Raw genomic sequence first — 12350 nt, forward strand, 5'->3', positions numbered from 1 at the left:
GGAGAGAACTTACTATCTTATTTTATCAGGGCAACTATAAGTTAGTAACAATTTTTATCGTCATTATAAGGACTTCCAGATTTATAAACTTAAATTGATATATTAGGGAAAGTGTGAAATTATGAATATACCAATTCTTAAAGTAGGAAGAGAACAAGTAAACAAATATATTACATGTAATATTGAATGTCTTTAAATGAGTAGTTAGATGTCATTTAACATTTTATAAACTGGTGAGACTAACTTGTCAAGAGTGCCAGAAAATAACTTTCCACGTGAGTTTCTTGGCCCTGGAAACCAATTAGTATAAAATCAAAAGCTACAAAGGAGTTCATATTCACCAGTCAAAATAGCACCACTTTCTCATCTAAGACGAAGGCAAAGGAGCCAGAGGTCGTGCACATGGTAGGGCACACACATTGCCATGCACAGAGAACCCAGGTGGTGAAGCAGTGCTGCATGTCTCTCAAAAAGAAACACTGGAAGAGTAAAGAACTGCGAGGGAGTGAGCTCAATGGTTGCATTCAACCTGTGACTAAATGCTGTCTTGGCTCCTCTGCCTGTACACAGTAACGGCTCCCTCACGGAGGCAGGGAGAGAGGGAGACTAAAAAAAAATAGACTAAAGAAATATCTAATATTTACCATGAAGACATGTGTGTATACATACTCATCACTACTTTATTAAAAACAACTAAAATACCCAGATAGAAAAGACTGGTAAAATACAATATCAAAATATATTGTGAGGGGTGGGGGCTGGACTGACCCAACAGACAAGGACTGGTCTAAGGATCCTGGTTCAAGCCCCCAGCTCCCCACCTGCAGGGGGGTTGCTTCGCAAGTGGTGAAGCAGGTCTGCAGGTGTCTATCTTTCCCCATCTTCCCCTCCTCTCTTGATTTCTCTGTCCTATCCAACAACAACAACAGCTATGACAACAACAACCACCACCACAAGGGCAACAAAATGGGAAAAATAGCCTCCAGGAGCAGTGGATTTGTAGTGTTGGCACCAAGCCCCAGCCATAACCCTGGAGGAAAAATACACACATACACATATATTACTGCACTGAAATATAAAGCATATGAAGCACAGTCACTTAGGTATTTTAAGTATGTTTTGAGTGAATGATGCCAGAGCTAGGAAATACTAGGCCTAGTTTGAGTCACATCTTTATTCCTGAGTGTGTACTTTTTTTTTCATTTTCAAATTCCCCATTGGTAAACATACTCAGAATAGAAAAAAATCAGCATATTTCCTCACATATTCTGGGCTATATCTACGTATTTAATTGGGAAAACTAGGCGGAGAGCTATATGTGTATACATATACACTACAATAGGATGAGTTCCCAAGAGTAAAGGAAATAAAATACTCCTGAGGTTTCAAGGCATGCTTTAATTGTAGGCCAGCCCAAACAAAAGGTGGCACCTAACTAGATAGAAGGAAGTTTAAGAAGTTTGTTTTCTGATAGTATTCCAATCCATGGAATAATGTTACCTTCTGAGAAGTGTAATATTTCTTTTCCATAACTAATCTATATGTGATCATCTTAGTTACCAAATTCCTGTTTCAGTCAAGTTTACTGCTCCTTCTATATTTCTCATTTCAAAAATGAGCACACAGGGTGGAGTTTTTAACCTTATTTAGAGTGTCCAGCCTCTCAACATCTCAACCTGGCAGAAGGACCAAACCAAGCTCTCAATCTCACCGCCCAGACCACACTTGGTTATTGTATGACAGGGATTAAACGTGAATGAAACAGCTAGAGCATTAGGGTGTTCTTGGAGAATAAACACAAGTTAGAAGTACAGGAAGGCCATCAATCATGTAAACATCAAGTGAAATGTTGGTAAGGAAGCCACTGGAGTCTTTCAGGCGCTCCTGGAAGTAAATGGCTTGTTCCACTTCTCCCTTTCACTCATTTTTTTTTTTTACAAAGGTCAATCTTGTAGAGTACCTTTACAGATCCCAATTTTTTTCTTTAGAAAGTTCTTACTGCTGTTTCAAGATATCCTTTGAAGGAAGTGAGCTTGACTCATTAGAGACGGGTTTGGTTTATATTAAGTAGACACAAATATGAGAGAGTGTGTACCTCCCTTACTCTTTCCTCCTTTCCCAAACAGGAAACTATTAAGGCAGCAATAATAGAAGAGCAAAAGAGAAGTGAAAAGGCTGTAGAAGAGGCAGTGAAGAAAACAAGAGATGAACTGATAGAGTATGTAAAAGAACAGAAAAGGGTAAGTATCCTGTTTTCACACTGAGCTAAACACTGGCTTCCATGTCTGTGTGTGTGTGTGTGTGTGTGTGTGTGTGTGTGTGTGTGTGTGTGTGTGTCTGCATCTGCATTATGAATCCACTGCTTCTGGCAGCCATTTTTCCCATTTTGTTGTTGTTATTGCTGCTGTTGAATAGGACAGAAAAATCGAGAGAGAAGGGGAAAACGGGGAGAGATACATACCTACAGACCTGCTCCACAGCTTGTGAAGTGCACCCCCTCCCACAGGTGGGGGGGCCAGGGGCCAGGGGCTTGGGGCTTGAACGGGGATCCTGTGTTTCATACTATGTGTGTTTAATCCAGTGTGCTACTGCCCAGCCTCCAATCACAGAAACTTTTAAATATGCTTTGTCAGGGGCTGGGTGTTGGTGCACCCACTTGAGTACACATATTACCAAACACAAATTCCTGGGTTTAAGCTTCATGAGCAGTGATACAGGTCTGCAGGTTGTCTCTCTCCCTCTCAATTTCTCTGTCCTATCTAATAAAAATAAGAAAGGAAAAGTGGCCACTGAAAGCAGTGAATTCACAGTGCAGGTACTGAACCCTAAAGATAATCATGGTGGCAAAAAGAAAAAAAGGGGGGTATCATCTAATGTAGGAGCTTCCATCTAAGATTATTTCCTGCCATTACTGTATTTTTTGAATTATTTTATTATCTTTATTTATTGGAGACAGCCAGAAATTGAAAGAGAAGGGCATGATAGAGAGGGAAAGTCCGAAGCACACCAGCAGCACTGATTCACCACTCGTGAAGCTTTCCCCTTGCAGGTGGGGACCAGGGGCTTGAACCCAGGTCCTTGCACACTAACATCTGCGCTCAACCAGGTGCGCCACCACCTGGCTCCCCATCTGTCATCAGATAAAGCAATACTGAATAATTTCATACTTGAAATCTAGAAATCACCTATTGCATTTTCAGCTTTACATTTGCTATGACCTGGTAATTCTCTCAAGGCATTTGCAAGAAATATATAAGCACCCTGAGACTGTACATGTTACTAACACTGCAGTTCTAATGGGCAACATGTAGTTAGCAGATTCAAGCTCTTCTGCTATACTTCCATTGCAGAAATATCAAAATTCAGAATATGCTTGCCAGCATTATTTTGATAATTACAAAATAAATTTCACTTCAGTAGAATATGGTTTTACAGTTGGATTACTTTAAGCAGTGACTGAAAATTATGAGTAAGAAACCTTGATTGTATTTTCTACAAATGTTACTTAGTAAGATGAGAAATACCTTAAGATGAAGTATATAAAACCATCTCTAATAAGTATGTTATGCTGTGACACATGCAGCCAGGTAGTGCTTTATTATCATCTACTAAAATGTAACATACAGTATTTCATGTATAGTGTCATTTTAAATGTAGTATGTGGTACATAATGCAATGTAAATTCAACAGTATACATGAGGAAATCTTACATGGACCATCTAAACTTAGTGGTTGTCCATCCTATGTAGCAAAATAGAAAACAGAAGCTATTATCCTTCAGTGGCAATTAAGTATAAAGCTTGCAAAACACCTCAGTCATAGACCTGAACACATGGTCTCATACGCATGTACATTACTTCTGAGCCACCTCCCCAGCCCACTGTTGGCCCTCTTTTGTAACTGAGACAGAGAGGAGAGGAGGGGGGAGAGGGGGGGGAGAGGAGGGGGAGAAGCATCAGCCATGGAGTTCCTCTTATTGCTCCTGTTTGGTCAGGGCCTCCTGTGCAAGGCAGGTGTGGCAGGTGTGCTACACCTGTCCTGCCCTTGTGTTAATCAAACTCTAAGGTGGTATACGATGCAAGCATAGTTCTCATCCCTCAACAGTTATCAGTAGGTTCCAACAAGTAAAATTTGTAACTGAGTCAGAAACTACTAAGTAGACTTTCCAGATAAATCAACCACTCAGAAAAATCATTTTGTGGGGTCGTCTTCAAAGTACTTTCACGCAGTCTTGTGATAGGAGCCTGACTCTAAGAGAAAAATCTAAACCATGAGGTCTCAGCTGACTTTTCAAGAAATGTTCTATTCTCTGGAAACTCCTGCCTCCAGTGAATTTTAATCTGGTTTGAAGGTATGTCTGCTTTAGCCAAGGAATTACAGTTGCTTCCCACCTGGGAATGGGACTGCCACAGTAGAAGCACAGAGGATTAAACCCAAGATGTCTTCGGGTGGATCCTCTCCTGCCATCTCAATTCACTGTCACCAAACTTTAACTATGTGAATCTATACAGGAGATCATATAACAAAGAAAAGACAATCATGGGATTTTTAGAGCACTAAGTTTTTCATCTAATGAAGAACTTTAAAGTATTAAAAGCCACACTGCTTGGGGACCAGCAGGTGGCTTGCCTGGGAAAGCCTGCACATCACCAGGTGCCAGGACCTGGGCTGGAGGCCCAAGCGCCTCTACATCTTTCTTTAATAAATAGAATAAAAAGTGGAAGTGATAGAAATCATACAGCCACTGAGCCCCAGTGATGACCCTGGTACAAACACATATATAAAATATACATATTTTTTTCTCCTGACAAAATTGTTTTTCCACAGTAAATGTTTAAAACAGAAAGGAAAAGCACTTTTGTAGTTGTGTGTTCTTAGGACTCATATCAAATCACCAGCATGTGTGTATGTGTTACTCAGGTGAAGCAGGCATCATGTGTGGAAGTGACTCTAGGAAGGAGACTCACTGCTAGATCTCACATCCACATACATGCCTAAGGGCCTGGACTCCATCCTGAACACTGAGTGCAAATGTGCACTGGTCTGCCCAGCTGATGGTTCTCTCACTATACAAGAATTGTCATGTAGACTAGTATTGGGTGTTGGAGTTTACACTGTGGTTCTACAGGTTTACTACACTTTCTCTACTAGCTTCACAAAGATTAAAGCTGATTTAATAATTATAGTAGGAAGTTTACTACTTCTGAAACTTTGGGATTTGGGAACTTTTTAAATACCGCATGTGTGGAATATTTTATTTACAAGCTTTTATCTCTGGTTAGAAAATCTATAATAAAGGGAAGTGGTTAAAATACCTGAACGAAAAGCACAAGTGATGATTAGACTTTTTAAAAATACATTTAAAAAATTCGGATTGACTATACACATCTTCCTTCCAACAAATGTTTTTTAGTATTTCAAGTTAATATCTTTGGCCTTGGAACTTTAACACACAAAAAAATAATGTATCTTGGAATTTTTTTAAATTTTCAAAGTGAAGGGGACAGGTGGTGGCACACCTGGTTGAGAGCACATATTACAATGTGCAAGGACCCAGGTTCAAGCCCCCAGGCTCCATCTGCAAGGGGAAAGCTTTACGAGTGGTGAAGCAGGGCTGAGGGTGTCTCTGTCTCTTTCCCTCTGTTACCCTCCTTTGCTCTCACTTTTTGACTGATTGTCCAATAAATAAATTTTTTTAAATCTCAAAAGTGTTTACAAGAAACATATTTGTTGATTGTCGTGCTAGCTTCGCAGGTGGGAGAGAGAGATGACCAGGGACTCATGGCTGAGCTGGGAAGCAGTATCTCTTTATTTAGGAGCGGAGATGCGGTTCAACAATCTAATCTCTTCTAATCACAACACAATTCTGTCCTGCATCTCTCCTGAGGCAGAAGAGTCAGAAAAAAAGGAAGTATGTAGGATAGGGGGCGGGGAGAAGGAAAAAGCGCGAACCAGTGAGGATTAAACCCATGTCCTGGAGGCAGTGGAGTGCTTAGTTAACAGTGGTTATGTAAATAGAATACAGTGCCAAGCAGGGGGGACCAAACCAATGAAACAGAAGGGGTTTTATAGAAGCATACCAACAATTGATTGGTTTTGTTTTGTCTATAAGAAAATTCAATGAGCAGCTCATCTCTACTCTTTCCTTTCTGAGACGGGTTTCTGTTTGTGTTGGAGAAAAGTACTCATCCAACAAAAATTTTCCTTTCTCCTCTCCAGCTTTTTTAAACTCCAGAGTCAATTTGATATTTTCAACATCAGACACCTCAAAAGTCCATTAGTTCCAAATGGCCTTACATTTTCAGAATGTAAAATTATTTTCCTTTCATAATTTTTTTTAAATCTTTGAAGAAATCTTAATCTACCTTAGTTCCCCCATCTTTGTCTTTGATCCTAACCAACCTTTCCTTTGATATCAGATCACTCTTAACTAAAGTCACTAGGAGACTAAAGTAGAGACTATGTTCTTTACATCTTTTCTTCAGTCATTTACTTTTAAAAGAGAAACAGAATAAATAATCCAAGACGCCTAACTTTTCATATAGCTTTTAACTTATTCTAGTGATTAAAATGGAATGGCATCACACCAGTGGATAATAACTGCCTTTTCTGTGTATCTGCAACCAATAAGGTTCTAAATTCATTATCTAATCCTTTTTAGTATTATAACTATGCTCAGAATTCAAATTCCACAATTAAAATTCTATTGAGAAAATATACGAGCTCTATTGCATCACATTCATTGGCATGTCAGACTAGTTATCTGATCATGGAATTCTGGACAGGACAAAGAAGCCATCTATCCTTGTTAAGTCAATGATAATCATACTCTGCTTGCATCATGAGTCACTCAATATGTTGGATACAGAGTCCAAATCTCCAATATGTAAGCAAACTATCCTAACAAGTACAGGCTTTTAAATGGAAACCAGAAGAATAATTCAAGTAATAATGAGTCAGTTCTAGTAATAAATACCTTTTAAGTTTCCTACATAAATTTATTTCCTATGTAAAAATATATTATAAGGTAAAAAAATTACTAATGAATTTACAAATTTAATATGAAACTGAAAAGCTAATGTTTTACACCTTCTAGTCTAAGCTTTATATATTATGAAGATAGATTTTTAATGAATTTTTCAATTACCACTATAATTTGTATAATAGTAAATGGGAAAACTGAAAAAAAAAAAATCACATGTCTTTAATTTGCTTGAAGATCAGGTAGCAATATTTTTTACCTGAAAGCCATACTGTATTTTGTTATAACTGAATGTTTGGTTTCAAACTCTCTTGAATCATTATAAATTGTTGATAAAGGCTATTTGATGCCTGTTTCATCAAAATGCATAACCACATACACCCTGCATCAGCAGAGCAGGTTGTTGGAGGTATCAAAAGATCTGTATCCTGCACCTTGACAGAAGAATGTTTGCCAACCGCTTATTGTAAGTCATTAGATTCACTTGGTGGGTAACTTTCTTCCCATCAATGCCTGACCATAACGAGACAATTACAAATCATTAGGTGCTATTCGAGAAAAGATCTCTCACGTACATGACAAGGTATTCTGTAGTATATTAGGTCTAGTCATTAGTGCCATGAACTTTTTTTTTTTAGACTAAAGAAGACTTAAAAAAAAACCAGAGTTAAGACCACATCCCTTCCTGCTTCCCGAGGGAGGAAGACTTTGTGGTCTTTCATGACCTATGGCCCTTGGATTAGAATGAAGTGTTCCAACCCATCCCACAAGTTAAGACTGATACACATGAGCTTGCAATGAGGGAGGAAGTGTGGGTATCATTCAGCAAGCAACAGCTCCTCACAGCCAAGTAATGATTCCTAAAAAATACAATCTTATCCAAATGTAATAAAAGATTATTTCTTTTTCCTCTTAAGAACCAGAATTATGGTCTGGATTTTCTAAATCACCTCCAGGAAAATAATTTTCGCTTTAGAGGATCCTTTCAATTCAGGTATTTAAAGAGGAGTACAGGACAATTATCTGCACCTCAGAGGCTTTGTGGTCAAGCAGTGCCAGCATTTTGAATTATAAAAGCTTTCATTTGAGCCAGTCTTGCTACAGTGTCTTCAGCGTTTACACCTCAGACTCCTGACTAAAAGGTCATATTGGGCCAGGATGGACTCCTGTTAGTTTTTGATCAGCCCTACAGTTACTTGAATTAAACATGCTTTCAAGAGAAATTATTTAACAGCTTGTGTCACTGCCTAATGCTTCTCATCTTAGTAATGAGGAAGTTACACTTGCTGTTCTCTAAGATCTAGTCTTTAGCATTTTCCTTGGCAACCAATAAGTTTCTGAGGGGGCTTTGATTCTTAGCATGAATCATGTACATCACCTCCATGTCAGTATTGGGAAATGCTACTTCTCTGGAGTCCCTGAGCCTCCTAACCCATCCCCCATCATTTTCCTAATAAATTAGCCTCGCTCCTACTCATATTGAGGCAGGCTGGAGAGCTGCCCGGACAGGAAGCAGCTCGGGAGCATTAAGTGTTGACCCTATCGCTATTGATGTGGGTCTCTGACTAGAAAATACCTTGTGTCTGACAAGCACAGGAGAGCGGATGATAAACCCTCACATTCAGACATCACAGACATTGGTGTCTGTGCCTACAGTGGGACCTCCCTTCTCCATTCCAGTGGAACCCCCACACTGCACTCCCAGCCAAGCCAGCAAAAATCTGCCTTCTTAACTCAAGATTTCACACATTTCAAGAGCCACAACAGCAAACAAACAGATGTTTGGATTCACAAACAGTGGGGGGAAATACTGCCAAGTGATTTTTCATCAGTTCATAAATTTATCCTTTTTGTAGAGTTGGGCCCCAGGCATTTGAGATTTCACTGCTCCATGCTGTTTGTTCACTCTATGTTAGAGTCAGAGATAGGCGCACATGTGAAGTGCATGTGTGTAGTAGGGCAGAGTCACAGTATCAGAGCTTCCCCTGGTACCATAATGCCTCTCTTATGGTGCCTGGATTTTGTGTATAACAAGGCATGCACCACTCCTCTCAAGCCATCTCTCTGAGACCCTCTATAAAACAGAAAATTTGATTTAACTGGGATTAATGAAGCTAATGAAGCGAATAGGTTATAAAAGGTTTTGTATAAAGGTTACAGAGCTAAAGGCTGGGTGGTGACGCACTTAGTTGAATACACACATATACACACACACACACACACACACACACACACACACATCACCACACTCAAAGGGCTCAAGCCCACGGTCCCTACTTGCAGGAGAGAAGCTTCATAAGTGGAGAAACAGTGCTATAGGTCTCTCTCAAATAAAAGAGATACGATTTGTTAAAGAGAGATGATTTGCTACTTTTCTTGTGCATCTTTGAAAATATGTTGATATACTTTTAAAATCAAATGTTATTGCTGTCCTCATATACAACAGTCTTTGTTGATCCTCTTTCTGATTTTGCTGAATCACTTGCATGAGAGAATGACCTGGAAAGAACTTACTGACAGATAAAAAGTCTGGGGCTTTGGTGGTAGATCTGTCATCATTCCCATTTCAACAGCGGGATAATTGAGAAGGCAGTAGAGACTTAGATTATACTTGGACTAAATCCCAATTTTCCCTTTTCAGGGAACACACCATTATGTCCCAATTCAAAGAAATCAAGTCTACACATATGTATTTAAGAATCAACATGATCTTTTAAAACTTGTTTTGGAGATAGCATTTTATTTAAACCAAAACAAAGTTTCTAAATCAAAATATGAAAACTTTCTTTGGTGACAACCAAAGACAAATCAGAGGAATAAGAGTCATAAGTATGATAGGAAATGACACCTGATAGTACAGCTTCTTTTTTTTTTTTAAAGAATGGATTTTTGGAATTTTTTTTTAAAAATACTTTGCTATTAATTTATTATTGGATAGAGACAGACAGAAATTGAGAGGGGAGGGAGATATAGAGAGGGAGAGAAACAGACATCTTCAGCCCTTCTTCACCACTCTTGAAGCTTTCCCCCTGCAGATAGGGACCAGGGGCTTGAGCCTGTGTCCTTGTGCACTGCAGCGTGTGCTTAACCAGGTGTACCACCACCTGGCCCCCCAGTACAGCTTCTTAAAATAGGACAAACCAAGAGAAATCTTGATACTAAATGGCCAGACTACCTTGTAATATATGTGGTAAGTAGCCAAAGATTGCACAAAGAGAAAATGGTAGCTATCCAAAGCCCAAAAACTGAAATGATGGCAGCAACAACAATGATCAACACTAAGAAACTATGTTCCACGCACATGTGCGTGGGTACTAGTTTAGTGTGTATGTGTGTATCCAATACTCACAGGATTACTGCCATCAAATCAGCTCTGTGGGCAAGACCCAGCAATAAAGACTGAGATAAGAGGTCATGAAAAGGTCAGATATGAATGTCTGCAGTCAAGAAGAGGCTGAGAGGCCCAGGCTGGTATTTGGTTAGCTGGTGGGTACTGTGCAGTGCTCACCAGAGCAAAACTTCAGCTTGGCTATGGAGCACCTTGTCCTTGAAGAGCAGGAAGGAAATCTTAAGGCCCTGTGACTTTAAGCAATAATATGCACCACAACCGGGCATAAAGATCAAAAGCATTATACTGATGATAGAATTCCAGATAATAACTCTGTGATTAGGGTGAGTTTTTCTCTCTTCTTTTACTTCAAATGAAAACTAAAATATGGCTAAATTATATACTAGAAAGAGCATAGATAATAGCTCCTGAGAAGCCAACACAAATAGAGAAATTGTTTAAAAATTATAAAGACTTGTTTTCTAGATATTTAGCACAACTTTTGGTTATAGTTCTAGAAGTCTTGGTTCAAAAGCTCAAATTATTGGGAGCAGTGGAAATGAGTTTTGTTGCTACTTTTAGAAGGGGGGGGTGCCTTCAGATTAAGGCCCTACAGTGTCCTAGTAATGTTTATAAAGAAATGAAGCGCTCGTCCTCAAAGCCATCATATGGCTGTCAGTATCAGCAGTGTATCTACACAGTGGGCACCTGTACACACCTTCCCCTATTCTACTCTGTGTGGTGTCAGTGTTCTCTGCAGTCTGTAAGAACACTGAACTTTATAATATGCACTCTGCAGTACACAAGATAGGTGAGATATTAAGAAAAGCAAATACCTGACACATTCAAAATAGCAATGCATATTTGTTTAGCAACTACATTTTGCCAAGATTTATAAAAAGATTATTTGACTCTGAAAGGTGTCATACTGATTTCACAAATCAGAAAGACCTAGCTGAAACCTCAGTGTTCCAAGTCTTGATTCGTTATCCTTTCCATTACATCATACTAGCTGGGCTTGTCAACTTCATGCAAACTGCTTTGGGTGGTGCCAGTTTCTGCAGACCATCATGAAAGCCCACAGTAGAAAGCTAGTAAGGAGATGCAGATCTAACACTAAGGTTATGACCATTCGAAGGCTGTGAATTATTCACTGACTCAAAAGAAGTCCCACCCATGTCATCCCATATTCTTCTTGTGATATATGAACTACAGAATTTGCCATTTCTGAGATCCAAATTTGGGGGGGGGGGGTGGACAAGGTTATCATGACAAACTGTTCAGAGTAAATTATTGAAGATAGATACATCCTAAGAGAAAAGTTTGAGAGATAAGAGAGCTTGTTCAACTCAAGGAATTATTGTGAAAATATAAAAAGAGTAAGGTAAAAAAAAAAATCAATGTGGTTTCAGTGTCAGGAAAATTATTTGGCTTAAATAGACTAACCTGCTAAACAGTTATTGAGTCCCAAGTTTATCCAAGACAACTGTGGCTGCCTTATACTGCCTTAGTCCTGAAAGTAGCCCTCATCTCTACTCACATAGAAAAGGAGAGTTCAAGTATTAGATAGTAGTACAAATCAGCCAAGAGTATCATGATCTTATTCTCTTTTTGTTTCAGATAATATAGGGAGACTCTTAATTAACTCTTTAGTTTGGTTCCACCATTTGCACATTATTTTCCCCATAGTATTCTAGGAAAATTGGTGCTTCTGCTAGCAGGTATTAATGAACATACCTTTATATTTTTACAGGCTTCATGCAGTCAAATTAGATTATCTCCATGGAGAAAATAAAAGCAAACAGATACACATGTGCATACATATCTCTCATTTGGGAAATTATTTTAAATAATATATGCAATTTAGAAGTTATCTCTAATAATTTTTCACTTACTATGAATTTTGAATATCAAAGCAAGGCTATGAATTAGATACATTAGGTAGGTATCACTTGTTCTTGTAGGGTCTTAACATTCTGATTTGTATTAAAAGCAAGCTGGGGGTCCCGGGAGGAGGCTTACATGGCAGAGCACACACAT

At 38.9% G+C, this 12350-nt stretch overlaps 1 protein-coding gene and 1 long non-coding RNA gene across 11 annotated transcripts in view; one reads left to right on the plus strand and one right to left on the minus strand.

The window, feature by feature from the left end:
* Positions 1-12350, plus strand: part of CCDC91 (coiled-coil domain containing 91) — a 539136-nt gene that overhangs the window by 493482 nt on the left and 33304 nt on the right. For 9 of the 10 annotated variants that reach the window (XM_060194578.1, XM_060194577.1, XM_007529921.3 and 6 more), the window contains one exon: positions 2127-2240. In XM_060194578.1, the coding sequence (XP_060050561.1) occupies positions 2127-2240 (114 nt within the window). Of the gene's footprint in view, positions 1-2126; positions 2241-4920; positions 8216-12350 lie in introns of those variants that run through there. The other variant, XM_016191224.2, reaches the window with a different exon arrangement.
* Positions 1-12350, minus strand: part of LOC132539431 (uncharacterized) — a 118384-nt gene that overhangs the window by 24843 nt on the left and 81191 nt on the right. The gene's annotated exons all lie outside the window — the stretch shown is intronic.

Source organism: Erinaceus europaeus, chromosome 7 (genome assembly GCF_950295315.1).
Source record: "Erinaceus europaeus chromosome 7, mEriEur2.1, whole genome shotgun sequence".
Classification (NCBI taxonomy): domain Eukaryota; kingdom Metazoa; phylum Chordata; class Mammalia; order Eulipotyphla; family Erinaceidae; genus Erinaceus; species Erinaceus europaeus.